The sequence below is a fragment of the Bombina bombina genome, chromosome 4 (assembly GCF_027579735.1).
Source record: "Bombina bombina isolate aBomBom1 chromosome 4, aBomBom1.pri, whole genome shotgun sequence".
In the NCBI taxonomy this organism is placed as follows: Eukaryota; Metazoa; Chordata; class Amphibia; order Anura; family Bombinatoridae; genus Bombina; species Bombina bombina.
Genome location: NC_069502.1, coordinates 229,109,933 through 229,128,800, shown reverse-complemented (window position 1 = coordinate 229,128,800; position 18,868 = coordinate 229,109,933). Strand labels below are relative to the sequence as shown.

The window sequence follows — 18,868 nt, the reverse complement described above, 5'->3', positions numbered from 1 at the left end:
CTCACACACCTGGAGACTGCCTTACTGTCCGGCGGTAGATGAGGTAAGTGCTAACTTTATTCTGGGGGTGAGAAGGAGTCTCAGAAAGAAGTTGGGCACTCTGTTTTAGCCCTCATCAATTTTCACTCCCTTACATATATAGAATGGCCCACCCAGAGCTTCAGGGGATGTTGTGGGACAGTTAGGGGCAAGGTTTAGTTCTCTCTGCATTGCTAAAAGAAAAGGAAGCCATGCATTGAACGAGCCGTGTGTATATAACAAAGCCTTCTCTGTAGAGCTAGCAAGCACAAGGCTCAGTGTGAGGCGATACATGAGACTGGGGTTGTTGTATATATCCTCCGAATTTAACGTTAAGCAGGACTCTGCTCTTGCATCTTTTTCCTCCCGGTGGTTTAATTATAGCCGACCGGGAGTTCTCATATTGCTGGGCTAGAGTGGTTCAGTAACGTAAGGGCTTAAGTTATTTTCTCTCAGCGGTTTCCTATATAGCCGACGGGGAGATCTGTTATGGCCACAATTTATAATCTATGCTTGTATGGCTTAATGTTTGGGAATCCGTTGTTTTGTTTTATTATTCGGATTCAACTGTTTGGTGCTTTTACATTTCCCCGTAGACCGTTTTTATATATATATTTATATATATATATTTATATATATATATATATATATATATATATATATATATATATATATATATATATATATATATATATATATATATATATATATATATATATATATATATATATATATATATATATATATATATATATATAGCGACCGGGGAGAAGATACTGATAACGCCCACGTTGGGCAGAGTTGGGTTTGGCGCCTTTTTTTTTTTAGTTGCGCACTTCATATGTCTGATTGCACCGGACAGCTTTTGAAAGAGCTTATTCCGGAATGTTTACCCCGTTTTGTTAAAAGCAATGGGAGCTTCATTCTATGGTGTGTTATAGTGCTTTACGACTTGTCTCTTTCTTTTCATCTTAGTTTCAGCCTGATACGCCCACGATGAGCGGGGCTAGGCTATGTTACCGAAGGTTTTACGCGTCCCCTTTTTATGCCGTTCCAGGAACACACTGATGGGTTATTGCTTGAATGCTTTCTTGCACTAGTAGCGTACAGTTTACACAACGTTTTTCTGTGTCCTCAGTTGTAGTTCAACAGTAGTTCACAGTTCAACTTCCCTACTCCATTGTTTTTCATTTTGACATAGTGATTAAACATATATGGGGTGTCTATACTATTTAAAGTGTTTAACTTCATTTATTATGAACGAAGTTGATTTAAAGTGACAATACCGTTTTTTTGTGGGGTCCCTTTTATTTGATACATTCTGCTGTTTATGGTATATTACAGTTTGGTACTTAACAGGGATCAAGTGTACTCCAAAGATAATGATCTTTTTTCTCCCACATGCGGTACTCTGCGGTTCCTTGCAGCACAAGTCTGGAATATGTTTCCAGCAGGGTTACCATAATGCTTGAATAATTTTGGTCACAGAAATGAGAGGTTGTCAATATTACACTCTTGTTATTTCTATGAGTTGCTGTAGAGGAAAAATGTTATCCTTTTAAAAATTCAGAGATAGTAACATATTTGCTTTTATTGGTTTTTCTTTTATGTACTCCTAATGTGAAACATTTTAGGAGTCTGATGTCTCCGGCCAATCCTTTCCACATTTTATACCTTTAGTGTCTGAAATTCTGGCTTACCCACAGGCAGTGCTCTGCGGTTCCTTGCTTAGACATTGCTTTGAGGTTCTTGACAATGTCTGGTTCCAGCAATATTATCTTCATATTCCTATGGGTTTGCATGACAGTAATAAGATGCTCTTTTTATTTTAAAGACACAGTGCAATTTTTCTCCAACATAGGTGTGTCCGGTCCACGGCGTCATCCTTACTTGTGGGATATTCTCTTCCCCAACAGGAAATGGCAAAGAGCCCAGCAAAGCTGGTCACATGATCCCTCCTAGGCTCCGCCTACCCCAGTCATTCTCTTTGCCGTTGTACAGGCAACATCTCCACGGAGATGGCTTAGAGTTTTTTAGTGTTTAACTGTAGTTTTTATTATTCAATCAAGAGTTTGTTATTTTAAAATAGTGCTGGTATGTACTATTTACTCAGAAACAGAAAAGAGATGAAGATTTCTGTTTGTATGAGGAAAATGATTTTAGCAACCGTCACTAAAATCCATGGCTGTTCCACACAGGACTGTTGAGAGGAATTAACTTCAGTTGGGGGAACAGTGAGCAGTCTCTTGCTGCTTGAGGTATGACACATTCTAACAAGACGATGTAATGCTGGAAGCTGTCATTTTCCCTATGGGATCCGGTAAGCCATGTTTATTAAGATAGTAAATAAGGGCTTCACAAGGGCTTATTAAGACTGTAGACTTTTTCTGGGCTAAATCGATTCATTATTAACACATATTTAGCCTTGAGGAATCATTTAATCTGGGTATTTTGATAAGATTATATCGGCAGGCACTGTTTTAGACACCTTATTCTTAGGGGCTTTCCCAAATCATAGGCAGAGCCTCATTTTCGCGCCGGTGTTGCGCACTTGTTTTTGAGAGGCATGACATGCAGTCGCATGTGTGAGGAGCTCTGATACATAGAAAAGACTTTCTGAAGGCGTCATTTGGTATCGTATTCCCCTTTGGGCTTGGTTGGGTCTCAGCAAAGCAGATACCAGGGACTGTAAAGGGGTTAAAGTTAAAAACGGCTCCGGTTCCGTTATTTTAAGGGTTAAAGCTTCCAAATTTGGTGTGCAATACTTTTAAGGCTTTAAGACACTGTGGTGAAATTTTGGTGAATTTTGAACAATTCCTTCATATTTTTTCGCAATTGCAGTAATAAAGTGTGTTCAGTTTAAAATTTAAAGTGACAGTAACGGTTTTATTTTAAAACGTTTTTTGTACTTTATCAAGTTTATGCCTGTTTAACATGTCTGAACTACCAGATAGACTGTGTTCTGAATGTGGGGGAAGCCAGAGTTCCTTCTCATTTAAATAAATGTGATTTATGTGACAATGACAATGATGCCCAAGATGATTCCTCAAGTGAGGGGAGTAAGCATGGTACTGCATCATTCCCTCCTTCGTCTACACGAGTCTTGCCCACTCAGGAGGCCCCTAGTACATCTAGCGCGCCAATACTCCTTACTATGCAACAATTAACGGCTGTAATGGATAATTCTGTCAAAAACATTTTAGCCAAAATGCACACTTATCAGCGTAAGCGCGACTGCTCTGTTTTAGATACTGAAGAGCATGACGACGCTGATAATAATGGTTCTGAAGGGCCCCTAAACCAGTCTGATGGGGCCAGGGAGGTTTTGTCTGAGGGAGAAATTACTGATTCAGGGAACATTTCTCAACAAGCTGAACCTGATGTGATTACGTTTAAATTTAAGTTGGAACATCTCCGCATTCTGCTTAAGGAGGTATTATCCACTCTGGATGATTGTGACAAGTTGGTCATCCCAGAGAAACTATGTAAAATGGACAAGTTCCTAGAGGTCCCGGGGCTCCCAGAAGCTTTTCCTATACCCAAGCGGGTGGCGGACATTGTAAATAAAGAATGGGAAAGGCCCGGTATTCCTTTCGTCCCTCCCCCCATATTTAAAAAATTGTTTCCTATGGTCGACCCCAGAAAGGACTTATGGCAGTCAGTCCCCAAGGTCGAGGGAGCGGTTTCCACTTTAAACAAACGCACCACTATACCCATAGAAGATAGTTGTGCTTTCAAAGATCCTATGGATAAAAAATTAGAAGGTTTACTTAAAACGATGTTTGTTCAGCAGGGTTACCTTCTACAACCAATTTCATGCATTGTCCCTGTCGCTACAGCCGCGTGTTTCTGGTTCGATGAGCTGGTAAAGGCGGTCGATAGTGATTCTCCTCCTTATGAGGAGATTATGGACAGAATCAATGCTCTCAAATTGGCTAATTCTTTCACCCTAGACGCCACTTTGCAATTGGCTAGGTTAGCGGCTAAGAATTCTGGGTTTGCTATTGTGGCGCGCAGAGCGCTTTGGTTGAAATCTTGGTCAGCTGATGCGTCTTCCAAGAACAAGCTACTTAACATTCCTTTCAAGGGGAAAACGCTGTTTGGCCCTGACTTGAAAGAGATTATCTCTGATATCACTGGGGGTAAGGGCCACGCCCTTCCTCAGGATCGGCCTTTCAAGGCCAAAAATAAACCTAATTTTCGTCCCTTTCGTAGAAACGGACCAGCCCAAAGTGCTACGTCCTCTAAGCAAGAGGGTAATACTTCTCAAGCCAAGCCAGCTTGGAGACCAATGCAAGGCTGGAACAAGGGAAAGCAGGCCAAGAAACCTGCCACTGCTACCAAGACAGCATGAAATGTTGGCCCCCGATCCGGGACCGGATCTGGTGGGGGGCAGACTCTCTCTCTTCGCTCAGGCTTGGGCAAGAGATGTTCTGGATCCTTGGGCGCTAGAAATAGTCTCCCAACGTTATCTTCTGGAATTCAAGGGGCTTCCCCCAAGTGGGAGGTTCCACAGGTCTCAGTTGTCTTCAGACCACATAAAAAGACAGGCATTCTTACGTTGTGTAGAAGACCTGTTAAAAATGGGAGTGATTCATCCTGTTCCATTAGGAGAACAAGGGATGGGGTTCTACTCCAATCTGTTCATAGTTCCCAAAAAAGAGGGAACGTTCAGACCAATCTTAGATCTCAAGATCTTAAACAAGTTTCTCAAGGTTCCATCGTTCAAAATGGAAACCATTCGAACAATTCTTCCTTCCATCCAGGAAGGTCAATTCATGACCACGGTGGATTTAAAGGATGCGTATCTACATATTCCTATCCACAAGGAACATCATCGGTTCCTAAGGTTCGCATTCCTGGACAAGCATTACCAGTTCGTGGCGCTTCCTTTCGGATTAGCCACTGCTCCAAGGATTTTCACAAAGGTACTAGGGTCCCTTCTAGCTGTGCTAAGACCAAGGGGCATTGCTGTAGTACCTTACTTGGACGACATTCTGATTCAAGCGTCGTCCCTTCCTCAAGCAAAGGCTCACACGGACATCGTCCTGGCCTTTCTCAGATCTCACGGATGGAAAGTGAACGTGGAAAAGAGTTCTCTATCTCCGTCAACAAGGGTTCCCTTCTTGGGAACAATAATAGACTCCTTAGAAATGAGGATTTTTCTGACAGAGGCCAGAAAAACAAAACTTCTAGACTCTTGTCGGATACTTCATTCCGTTCCTCTTCCTTCCATAGCGCAGTGCATGGAAGTGATAGGTTGATGGTAGCGGCAATGGACATAGTTCCTTTTGCGCGCATTCATCTAAGACCATTACAACTGTGCATGCTCAGTCAGTGGAATGGGGACTATACAAACTTGTCTCCGAGGATACAAGTAAATCAGAGGACCAGAGACTCACTCCGTTGGTGGCTGTCCCTGGACAACCTGTCACAAGGGATGACCTTCCGCAGACCAGAGTGGGTCATTGTCACGACCGACGCCAGTCTGATGGGCTGGGGCGCGGTCTGGGGATCCCTGAAAGCTCAGGGTCTTTGGTCTCGGGAAGAATCTCTTCTACCGATAAATATTCTGGAACTGAGAGCGATATTCAATGCTCTCAAGGCTTGGCCTCAGCTAGCGAGGGCCAAGTTCATACGGTTTCAATCAGACAACATGACAACTGTTGCGTACATCAACCATCAGGGGGGAACAAGGAGTTCCCTGGCGATGGAAGAAGTGACCAAAATCATTCTATGGGCGGAGTCTCACTCCTGCCACCTGTCTGCTATCCACATCCCAGGAGTGGAAAATTGGGAAGCGGATTTTCTGAGTCGTCAGACATTGCATCCGGGGGAGTGGGAACTCCATCCGGAAATCTTTGCCCAAGTCACTCAACTGTGGGGCATTCCAGACATGGATCTGATGGCCTCTCGTCAGAACTTCAAAGTTCCTTGCTACGGGTCCAGATCCAGGGATCCCAAGGCGGCTCTAGTGGATGCACTAGTAGCACCTTGGACCTTCAAACTAGCTTATGTATTCCCGCCGTTTCCTCTCATCCCCAGGCTGGTAGCCAGGATCAATCAGGAAAGGGCGTCGGTGATCTTGATAGCTCCTGCGTGGCCACGCAGGACTTGGTATGCAGATCTGGTGAATATGTCATCGGCTCCACCATGGAAGCTACCTTTGAGACGAGACCTTCTTGTTCAAGGTCCGTTCGAACATCCGAATCTGGTCTCACTCCAGCTGACTGCTTGGAGATTGAACGCTTGATCTTATCGAAGCGAGGGTTCTCAGATTCTGTTATCGATACTCTTGTTCAGGCCAGAAAGCCTGTAACTAGAAAGATTTACCACAAAATTTGGAAAAAATATATCTGTTGGTGTGAATCTAAAGGATTCCCTTGGGACAAGGTTAAGATTCCTAAGATTCTATCTTTCCTTCAAGAAGGATTGGAAAAAGGATTATCTGCAAGTTCCCTGAAGGGACAGATTTCTGCCTTGTCTGTGTTACTTCACAAAAAGCTGGCAGCTGTGCCAGATATTCAAGCCTTTGTTCAGGCTCTGGTTAGAATCAAGCCTGTTTACAAACCTTTGACTCCTCCTTGGAGTCTCAACTTAGTTCTTTCAGTTCTTCAGGGGGTTCCGTTTGAACCCTTACATTCCGTTGATATTAAGTTATTATCTTGGAAAGTTTTGTTTTTGGTTGCAATTTCTTCTGCTAGAAGAGTTTCAGAATTATCTGCTCTGCAGTGTTCTCCTCCTTATCTGGTGTTCCATGCAGATAAGGTGGTTTTACGTACTAAACCTGGTTTTCTTCCAAAAGTTGTTTCTAACAAAAACATTAACCAGGAGATTATCGTACCTTCTCTGTGTCCGAAACCAGTTTCGAAGAAGGAACGTTTGTTGCACAATTTGGATGTTGTTCGCGCTCTAAAATTCTATTTAGATGCTACAAAGGATTTTAGACAAACATCTTCCTTGTTTGTTGTTTATTCCGGTAAAAGGAGAGGTCAAAAAGCAACTTCTACCTCTCTCTCTTTTGGATTAAAAGCATCATCAGATTGGCTTACGAGACTGCCGGACGGCAGCCTCCCGAAAGAATCACAGCTCATTCCACTAGGGCTGTGGCTTCCACATGGGCCTTCAAGAACGAGGCTTCTGTTGATCAGATATGTAGGGCAGCGACTTGGTCTTCACTGCACACTTTTACCAAATTTTACAAGTTTGATACTTTTGCTTCTTCTGAGGCTATTTTTGGGAGAAAGGTTTTGCAAGCCGTGGTGCCTTCCATCTAGGTGACCTGATTTGCTCCCTCCCATCATCCGTGTCCTAAAGCTTTGGTATTGGTTCCCACAAGTAAGGATGACGCCGTGGACCGGACACACCTATGTTGGAGAAAACAGAATTTATGTTTACCTGATAAATTACTTTCTCCAACGGTGTGTCCGGTCCACGGCCCGCCCTGGTTTTTTAATCAGGTCTGATAATTTATTTTCTTTAACTACAGTCACCACGGTATCATATGGTTTCTCCTATGCAAATATTCCTCCTTAACGTCGGTCGAATGACTGGGGTAGGCGGAGCCTAGGAGGGATCATGTGACCAGCTTTGCTGGGCTCTTTGCCATTTCCTGTTGGGGAAGAGAATATCCCACAAGTAAGGATGACGCCGTGGACCGGACACACCGTTGGAGAAAGTAATTTATCAGGTAAACATAAATTCTGTTTTTGTGTGAAAATTTTCTTAACCAAAATGGAACTGTTATTTTATTAGGTCATCCTTTGGGTCTATAGGATGGTATAAAGACACATAAATGTATTTAGCCGGTCAGGTAGCTCTACAATTGCTATGACACTAGGGCTTAACTCTGTAGCAACCCAAGGGTTGCAGGTTCAATTTCAGTGGTCCGGTGGCTTGCAGCTCAAGGGTTGCTGATCGCATCCCGGTGCTGGCGGACCATTATATTGATATTGTCAGCATGAGAACCTTAAGAGGGTTCGGTCTTTGCCCGCGGGACCTTATGGGTACAGCCTTGGTCTGCGGGATGAGTCTTTTAACCCTTGTTCAGTTCTGTTCTCGGGCTACTTCTGTAGCATAGTGGGCATTGACACTGCATATAAAAAGGGTACCCCGAGGTCAATACCCTTTATCACGCAGGATAAGACAGTGGAAACTTTCTATGCCTGCATGGAGACTCAACCCTTCTTGGAAGCCTAGGCAAACCAAGAAGTATGAAAGTGGGACTAAGTCAGCGTGACGGCATGCCTCTGATCCAAGGCCGGATCTGGTAGGGGCAGACTGTTCCTTTTTGTTAAGGTTTGGATAAGAGACGTTCAGGATCCCTGGACACTAGAAATCGTGTCTCAAGGGTATCAGTTGGAGTTCAAAAATTCCTTCCCCAGAGGAAGGTTTTCTTCTTCTTCTTGATTGTCTGTAGACCAGATAACAAGAGAGGCGTTCTTCCGTTGTGTAAAAGACCTCTACTCCATTGGAGTAATTTGTCCCGTTCCAATACAGGGGCAGGGGTTTTACTCCAATCTTTTTGTTTTTTCCAATAAGGAGGGAACGTTCCGACTCATTTTAGTTCTCAAGAGTCTGAACAAGTTTCTAAGAGTTCCATCCTTCATGATGGAGACTATTCGGACTATTCTTCCATTGATCCAGGGGGTCAATATATGACTACCGTGGACTTAAGGGATGCATATCTTCATATTCCTATCCACAGAGATCGTCACAAGTTCCTAAAGTTTGCCTTTTGGGACAAACATTTTCAGTTTGTGGCCCTTCCTTTCGGGCTGGCCACGGCACCCATAATTTTTTAAGGTTCTAGGGTCTCTGCTAGCGATTCTCAGGCGTCGTCTTATCAACTGATATCATACTGACATTGTTCTATCTTTTATGAGTCCTCACGGGTGGAAGATGAATCTAGAAAAGTGTTCACTAATTCCACAGACAAGGGTTCCCTTCCTGGGAACTCTAATCGACTTTCTATCCATGAAGATCTTTTTGACGGAAGTCAGAAAGTTAAAGATTCTAAATACATGCCGATCCCTTCAGTCCAATCCTCGGCCATCAGTGGCTCAGTGCATGGAGGTAATTGGATTGATGGTGGCAACAATGGACATCATTCAGTTTGCTCGTTTTCATCTCAGACCTCTACAGCTGAGCAAGCTCAGACAGTGGAATGGAGATTATGCAAATTTGTCTCCTCAGATAGATCTGGATCAGGAGACAAGAGACTCTCTTCTTTGGTGGTTGTCGCAGGATCATCTGTCTCAAGGGACATGCTTCCGCAGACCCTCATGGGTGATAGTGACAACGGACGCCAGTCTACTAGGATGGGGCGTAGTCTGGAATTCCCTGAAGGCTCAGGGTGTGTGGACTCGGTCGGAGTCTCTACTTCCAATCAATATTCTGGCAATATTCAATGTGCTTCAGGCTTGGCCTCAGTTGGCTTCGGCCAAATTCATCCAATTTCAGTTGGACAATATCTCGACTGTGGCTTACATCACTCATCAGGGAGGAACAAGGAGTTCCTTAGCGATGATAGAAGTATTCTAGTTAATTCGATGGGCGGAGGCTCACTCTTATCTGTCAGCAATCTAAATCCCAGGAATGGACAACTAGGAAGCGTTTTTTGAGCAGACAGACGTTTCATCCAGGGGAATGGGAACTCCATCCGGAGGTCTTTGCCACCCTGATTCTCAGATAGGGCAGGCCGGAATGCCAAGCTCCCGAGATACGGATCCAGGTCCAGGGATCCTCAGGCCGAACTGATAGATGCCTTGGCAGTGTCTTGGTCGTTCAACCTAGCTTATGTGTTTCCACCGTTTGCTCTCCTTACCCGGGTGATTGCTCGGATCAAACAGGAGAGGGCTTCAGTGATTCTCATCGCTCCTGCGTGGCCTCGCAGGGCTTGGTATGCCGATCTGGTGGACATGTCATCTCTGCCACCGTGGAAGCTTACATTGAGGCAGGACCTTCTCATTCAGGGACCCTTCCATCATTCGAATCTAATTTCTCTACAGCTGACTGCTTGGAGATTCAACGCTTGATTTTATCTAAACGAGGGTTCTCTGATTCGGTCATTGATACCTTGATTCAGGCACGTAAGCCTGTTACTAGATAGATTTACTATAAGATATGGCGTAAATATCTTTATTGGTGCGAATCCAAGGGTTACTCATGGAGTAAGATTAGGATTCCTAGGATTTGTCCTTTCTCCAAGAAGGATTGGAGAAGGGGTTATCGGCAAGTTCCTTAAAGGGACAGATTTTTGCTTTCTCTTTTTTGTTACACAAGCGTCTGGCAGATGTTCCAGATGTTAAATCTTTTTGTCAGGCTCTAACTAGAATCAGGCCTTTGTTTAGACCTATTGCTCCTCCTTGGAGTTTGAATTTAGTTCTTAACGTTCTTCAAGGGGTTCCATTTGAACCTATGCATTCCATAGATATTAAGTTATCTTGGAAAGTTTTTTATTTTTGGTTGCTATTTCTTCTGCTCGCAGAGTTTCTGAGCTTTCGGCTCTACAATGTGATTCTCCTTACCTTATTTTTCATTTTGATAAGGTAGTGTTACATACCAAACCTGGTTTTCTTCCTAAGGTTGTTTTCAACAAAAATATTAATCAGGAAATTATTGTACCTTCATTGTGTCCCAATCCTTCTAAGAAGGAGCGTCTGTTACATAACTTGGACGTGGTCCGTGCCCTGAAGTTTTACTTGCAGGTGACTAAAGAATTTCGTCAATCATCTTCATTATTGTTGTTTTTTCCGGAAAACGTAGGGGCCAGAAAGCTACCGCTACCTCCCTTTCTTTTTGGCTGAAGAGTATCATCCATTTTGCATCCGAGACTGCTGGACAGCAGCCTCCTGAAAGAATTACGGCTCATTCTACTAGGGCTGTGGCTTCCTCAAGGGCATTTAAAAATGATGCTTCTGTTAAACAGATTTGCAAGGCTGCAAGTTGGTCGTCTCTTCACACTTTTTCCAAATTTTCCAAATTTGTTACTTTGGTCTCGTCCGAGGCTGTTTTTGGGAGAAAGGTTCTTCAAGCAGTGGTGCCTTCCGTTTAGTTTCCGGTCTTGTCCCTCCCTTTCATCCGTGTCCTATAGCTTTGGTATTGTATCCCGTAAGTAAGAATGAAATCCGTGGACTCGTCATATCTTGTAAAAGAAAAGGAAATTTATGCTTACCTGATAAATTTATTTCTTTTACGATATGATGAGTCCACGACCCACCCTGTCGTTTTATGAGACAGGTCTTTATTTTTTGTTAAACTTCAGTCACCTCTGCACCTTGGCTTTTCCTTTCTCTTCCTAACTTCTGTTGAATGACTGGAGTGGGAGGGAAGGGAGGAGCTATATATACAGCTCTGCTGTGGTGCTCTTTGCCTCCTCCTGCTGACCAGGAGGCGATATCCCATAAGTAAGGATGAAATCCGTGAACTCGTCATATCGTAAAAGAAATAAATTTATCAGGTAAGCATAAATTTCCTTTTTATCCTTTTTTGAAGAGTAAAGCAAGGTAGGCCGATAATAGCTTAGGAGTGTGCACGTCTATTTAGCATTCTATGGCAGCAGTGTTTGCAACATTGTTTATAGCAGGGATATCAAGCTCAATGTATCTGGGGGCCACTGGCCAAGTGTCGTCCTCCCATGAGGGCTGCTTAAACTGAGTAAGTGTCAATAGGTAGATATATTAAGCACTGGAAGTGACATTTTACCCAAGTAGTAGTGCATGGTGGGAGTTATAGCCCACAATAGACATACTCAGTTGTCTGTATTTATCTTGTGAGTGCCAAGTGAAGAGATCATTTTAAAACTGTATACAAGGATAGGCCAGGTGAAACTATCTTTGACACCACTGATTTATAGCTATGTTATTCATTGATGCAGTCACTGCTGCCAGATGGCTATAGATATGTGCACGCTTCTGAGCTCACCTTAGGATTGCTTTTTAATAAAGGTTACGAAGAGAACTAAGCAAAATTGATAACATAAGTAAAATGGAAAGTTGTTTACATTTTCGTGCTCTATCGAAAAAAAAAAAATAGCTAAGCTAATGAGGCACTTATTAAAAGGGACAGAACATTAAACATTTAACTTAAATAGATTGGATAGAGTCTATCCAATCTCCAATCTATTTAAGTTAAATGTTTAATGTTCTGTCCCTTTTAATACGTGCTTCATTTGCTTAGCTATTTTTTTTTCTTGTCATGTCATAAAAAGCAAATGTCGGTGCATATATAACGAAGCCTTTTGGTCTTAAATTAGTCTTCCTTTTTTTTTTTTTTTGTGTGTGTGTAGATTTCTGTCTCCAAAGCCTCGAAGAGATCTGGAAGATTTGAGTTCTGAACCCATGAATAATAATTTTCTGGTAATGTTTACAGATCTTACAAAGTAGAAGCCTTACAATGTTCTCTCTGTTTTACCATTATTCTCCATATCAAATATCTGTTCAGCAGATCAGCAGTCTCTGTTCTCAATGTAATTTAGCTATTGGAAGTGTCTGCAAGACCAAAGATTTTGCATTGTTGTAGTTCATAATGGGTGCCACCATCTTGGGGCACACAAAATCTTGCACTATGACAGATGCAGTCACATCAGTGACATTACTGGCTTTTTCGAAACTCAGAAACACATATATATCAGGGTGGATACAAATCAAAATGACAAATGTTTTTTATAATCTATTTGAAGATTTCTTTCTAATTAAAATACATTATAATCCAAAGGTTTTTCATCCTGAAATAAGAATTAATTTTTAATTATGTAGGATGAGACTGTATATGCATGGCTGTAATGTTTAATTTATTTTGTAAGTGTGTGAGAGTCCAGGAGCCATTACTCCTTGGATTCAACCCCTGGCCACTAGGAGGAAGCAACGATTCCCTCAACTCCAAGAGCATTTAATCCCTCCCACCTCTCTGATATGCTAGTCTTATCTTCGCCTCCCCAAGAGGAAGGTGAAGAATTGAGTAGCTCAAGATTTTTTACTGAGAGCCGATTTGAGGCCCATTTCCCCCCTAAGAGACATGACTGGAAGAGATAGATGGGAGATTGGGGTATTCAGCATTGACATAATTACTCCCAGTGAGGAGTTGGTCACAAGTCTGCTACAGGTGTTGCAGGGACTGGTCCCTTCTCTGGTTGGTTTGTCTTTATACTCCTTACTCTAATTCTCTGTTGGGACATGCACAGCACTGGATGGGCTCTCTACTGGACTCAGTCTGTTTGCAGCTGGTAAGCACAGTAGAGTGCTATTAAGGTAAGTATGAATACTGTACATGGCACTCACATAGTCCAAAGGCTATTAGCAGGTACTCTTACATGTTGTACATCAAAGCCATACACATCAGCACAGAAGCTCACTCACACATATATATACAATTAAATACATATATATCGACTCAGAAGCTCACTCACACATGCATGCACATACATCTGCACAGAAGTTCACTCATACATGCACGCATACATATACAATTAAATACATATACATCTGCACAGAAGCTCACTCACATAAAAATATATTATCACTAATACAGCAGCACAGGTTCACACATACACACATGTAGAATTTAATAAACACCCATAAAATTATTACAAATCATACCCACCTTAAGCCTTTTTAACTTCACTGTGTCTGCCTGCACGGTTTTTGAGTAAGGAAAAAGTGACATTTCCCAAAGTTTAATTCCTTATGCATATGAAAAGCAGGCTGACTCCTCTCTGATGCAGGCAAAGTGGTGGTTAGTGGCGCCTGCCTATCATTTCTTTCATGTAATTAGCAAGAGTCCATGAGCTAGTGACGTATGGGATATACATTCCTACCAGGAGGGGCAAAGTTTCCCAAACCTCAAAATGCCTATAAATACACCCCTCACCACACCCACAATTCAGTTTTACAAACTTTGCCTCCGATGGAGGTGGTGAAGTAAGTTTGTGCTAGATTCTACGTTGATATGCGCTCCGCAGCAAGTTGGGGCCCGGTTTTCCTCTCAGCGTGCAGTGAATGTCAGAGGGATGTGAGGAGTATTGCCTATTTGAATGCAGTGATCTCCTTCTAAGGGGTCTATTTCATAGGTTCTCTGTTATCGGTCGTAGAGATTTATCTCTTACCTCCCTTTTCAGATCGACGATATACTCTTATATATACCATTACCTCTACTGATTCTCGTTTCAGTACTGGTTTGGCTATCTACTATATGTAGATGAGTGTCCTGGGGTAAGTAAGTCTTATTTTTTGTGACACTCCTAGCTATGGTTGGGCACTTTGTTTATAAAGTTCTAAATATATGTATTCAAACATTTATTTGCCTTGACTCAGAATGTTCAACTTTCCTTATTTTTCAGACAGTCAGTTTCATATTTGGGATAATGCATTTTAATTTAACATTTTTCTTACCTTAAAATTTGACTTTTTCCCTGTGGGCTGTTAGGCTCGCGGGGGCTGAAAATGCTTCATTTTATTGCGTCATTCTTGGCGCGGACTTTTTTGGCGCAAAAATTCTATTTCCGTTTCCGGCGTCATACGTGTCGCCGGAAGTTGCGTCATTTTTTTGACGTTATTTTGCGCCAAAAATGTCGGCGTTCCGGATGTGGCGTCATTTTTGGCGCCAAAAAGCATTTAGGCGCCAAATAATGTGGGCGTCTTATTTGGCGCGAAAAAATATGGGCGTCTCTCTTGTCTCCACATTATTTAAGTTTCATTTTTTATTGCTTCTGGTTGCTAGAAGCTTGTTCTTTGGCATTTTTTCCCATTCCTGAAACTGTCATTTAAGGAATTTGATCAATTTTGCTTTATATATATGTTGTTTTTTCTCTTACATATTGCAAGATGTCTCACGTTGCATCTGAGTCAGAAGATACTACAGGAAAATCGCTGTCAAGTGCTGAATCTACCAAAGCTAAGTGTATCTGCTGTAAACTTTTGGTAGCTATTCCTCCAGCTGTTGTTTGTATTGATTGTCATGACAAACTTGTTAAAGCAGATAATATTTCCTTTAGTAAAGTACCATTGCCTGTTGCAGTTCCTTCAACATCTAAGGTGCAGAATGTTCCTGATAATATAAGAGATTTTGTTTCTGAATCCATAAAGAAGGCTATGTCTGTTATTTCTCCTTCTAGTAAACATAAAAAATCTTTTAAAACTTCTCTCCCTACAGATGAATTTTTAACTGAACATCATCATTCTGATTCTGATGATTCCTCTGGTTCAGAGGATTCTGTCTCAGAGGTTGATGCTGATAAATCTTCATATTTATTTAAAATGGAATTTATTCGTTCTTTACTTAAAGAAGTCCTAATTGCTTTAGAAATAGAGGATTCTGGTCCTCTTGATACTAAATCTAAACGTTTAAATAAGGTTTTTAAAACTCCTGTAGTTATTCCAGAAGTTTTTCCTGTCCCTGATGCTATTTCTGCAGTAATTTCCAAAGAATGGGATAATTTGGGTAATTCATTTACTCCTTCTAAACGTTTTAAGCAATTATATCCTGTGTCGCCTGACAGATTAGAATTTTGGGACAAGATCCCTAAAGTTGATGGGGCTATTTCTACCCTTGCTAAACGTACTACTATTCCTACGTCAGATGGTACTTCGTTTAAGGATCCTCTAGATAGGAAAATGGAGTCCTTTCTAAGAAAAGCTTATCTGTGTTCAGGTAATCTTCTTAGACCTGCTATATCTTTGGCTGATGTTGCTGCAGCTTCAACTTTTTGGTTGGAAACTTTAGCGCAACAAGTAACACATCGTGATTCTCATGATATTATTATTCTTCTTCAACATGCTAATAATTTTATCTGTGATGCCATTTTTGATATTATCAGAGTTGATGTCAGGTTTATGTCTCTAGCTATTTTAGCTAGAAGAGCTTTATGGCTTAAAACTTGGAATGCTGATATGGCTTCTAAATCAACTTTACTTTCCATTTCTTTCCAGGGTAACAAATTATTTGGTTCTCAGTTGGATTCCATTATTTCAACTGTTACTGGTGGGAAAGGAACTTTTTTACCACAGGATAAAAAATCTAAAGGTAAAAACAGGGCTAATAATCGTTTTCGTTCCTTTCGTTTCAACAAAGAACAAAAGCCTGATCCTTCATCCTCAGGAGCAGTTTCAGTTTGGAGACCATCTCCAGTCTGGAATAAATCCAAGCCAGCTAGAAAGGCAAAGCCTGCTTCTAAGTCCACATGAAGGTGCGGCCCTCATTCCAGCTCAGCTGGTAGGGGGCAGGTTACGTTTTTTCAAGGAAATTTGGGTCAATTCTGTTCACAATCTTTGGATTCAGAGCATTGTTTCAGAAGGGTACAGAATTTGTTTCAAGTTGAGACCTCCTGCAAAGAGATTTTTTCTTTCCCGTGTCCCAGTAAATCCAGTAAAAGCTCAAGCATTTCTGAAATGTGTTTCAGATCTAGAGTTGACTGGAGTAATTATGCCAGTTCCAGTTTCGGAACAGGGGATGGGGTTTTATTCAAATCTTTTCATTGTACCAAAGAAGGAGAATTCCTTCAGACCAGTTCTGGATCTAAAAATATTGAATCGTTATGTAAGGATACCAACGTTCAAGATGGTAACTGTAAGGACTATCTTACCTTTTGTTCAGCAAGGGAATTATATGTCCACAATAGATTTACAGGATGCATATCTGCATATTCCGATTCATCCAGATCACTATCAGTTTCTGAGATTCTCTTTCCTAGACAAGCATTACCAGTTTGTGGCTCTGCCGTTTGGCCTAGCTACAGCTCCAAGAATTTTTACAAAGGTTCTCGGTGCCCTGCTGTCTGTAATCAGAGAACAGGGTATTGTGGTATTTCCTTATTTGGACGATATCTTGGTACTTGCTCAGTCTTTACATTTAGCAGAATCTCATACGAATCGACTTGTGTTGTTTCTTCAAGATCATGGTTGGAGGATCAATTTACCAAAAAGTTCTTTGATTCCTCAGACAAAGGTAACCTTTCTGGGTTTCCAGATGGATTCAGTGTCCATGACTCTGTCTTTAACAGACAAGAGACGTTTAAAATTGATTACAGCTTGTCGAAACCTTCAGTCACAATCATTCCCTTCGGTAGCCTTATGCATGGAAATTCTAGGTCTTATGACTGCTGCATCGGACGCGATCCCCTTTGCTCATTTTCACATGCGACCTCTTCAGCTCTGTATGCTGAAGCAATGGTGCAAGGATTACACGAAGATATCTCAATTAATATCTTTAAAACCGATTGTTCGACACTCTCTAACTTGTTGGACAGATCACCATCGTTTAATTCAGGGGGCTTCTTTTGTGCTTCCGACCTGGACTGTAATTTCAACAGATGCAAGTCTCACAGGTTGGGGAGCTGTGTGGGGATCTCTGACGGCACAAGGAGTTTGGGAATCTCAGGAGGTGAGATTACCGATCAATATTTTGGAACTCCGTGCAATTTTCAGAGCTCTTCAGTTTTGGCCTCTTCTGAAGAGAGAATCGTTCATTTGTTTTCAGACAGACAATGTCACAACTGTGGCATACATCAATCATCAAGGAGGGACTCACAGTCCTCTGGCTATGAAAGAAGTATCTCGAATTTTGGTTTGGGCGGAATCCAGCTCCTGTCTAATCTCTGCGGTTCATATTCCAGGTGTAGACAATTGGGAAGCGGATTATCTCAGTCGCCAAACGTTGCATCCGGGCGAATGGTCTCTTCACCCAGAGGTATTTCTTCAGATTGTTCAAATGTGGGAACTTCCAGAAATAGATCTGATGGCGTCCCATCTAAACAAGAAACTTCCCAGGTATCTGTCCAGATCCCGGGATCCTCAAGCGGAGGCAGTGGATGCATTATCACTTCCCTGGAAGTATCATCCTGCCTATATCTTTCCGCCTCTAGTTCTTCTTCCAAGAGTAATCTCCAAGATTCTGAAGGAATGCTCGTTTGTTCTGCTGGTAGCTCCGGCATGGCCTCACAGGTTTTGGTATGCGGATCTTGTCCGGATGGCCTCTTGCCAACCGTGGACTCTTCCATTAAGACCAGACCTTCTGTCACAAGGTCCTTTTTTCCATCAGGATCTGAAATCCTTAAATTTAAAGGTATGGAGATTGAACGCTTGATTCTTGGTCAAAGAGGTTTCTCTGACTCTGTGATTAATACTATGTTACAGGCTCGTAAATCTGTATCTCGAGAGATATATTATAGAGTCTGGAAGACTTATATTTCTTGGTGTCTTTCTCATCATTTTTCCTGGCATTCTTTTAGAATACCGAGAATTTTACAGTTCCTTCAGGATGGTTTAGATAAGGGTTTGTCCGCAAGTTCTTTGAAAGGACAAATCTCTGCTCTTTCTGTTCTTTTTCACAGAAAGATTGCTATTCTTCCTGATATTCATTGTTTTGTACAAGCTTTGGTTCGTATAAAACCTGTCATTAAGTCAATTTCTCCTCCTTGGAGTTTGAATTTGGTTCTGGGAGCTCTTCAAGCTCCTCCGTTTGAACCTATGCATTCATTGGACATTAAATTACTTTCTTGGAAAGTTTTTTGTTCCTTTTGGCCATCTCTTCTGCCAGAAGAGTTTCTGAATTATCTGCTCTTTCTTGTGAGTCTCCTTTTCTGATTTTTCATCAGGATAAGGCGGTGTTGCGAACTTCTTTTGAATTTTTACCTAAAGTTGTGAATTCCAACAACATTAGTAGAGAAATTGTGGTTCCTTCATTATGTCCTAATCCTAAGAATTCTAAGGAGAAATCGTTGCATTCTTTGGATGTTGTTAGAGCTTTGAAATATTATGTTGAAGCTACGAAATCTTTTCGTAAGACTTCTAGTCTATTTGTTATCTTTTCAGGTTCTAGAAAAGGCCAGAAAGCTTCTGCCATTTCTTTGGCATCT

General features: G+C 41.7%; 1 protein-coding gene across 1 annotated transcript in view; it reads left to right on the top strand.

Annotated features, from left to right (window-relative positions):
• Positions 1-18,868, top strand: part of RNF168 (ring finger protein 168) — a 150,842-nt gene that overhangs the window by 90,803 nt on the left and 41,171 nt on the right. Inside the window, exon 5 of the mRNA XM_053711441.1 lies at positions 12,308-12,377. Coding sequence (XP_053567416.1) covers positions 12,308-12,377 — 70 coding nt within the window. The remainder of the gene's footprint in view (positions 1-12,307; positions 12,378-18,868) is intronic.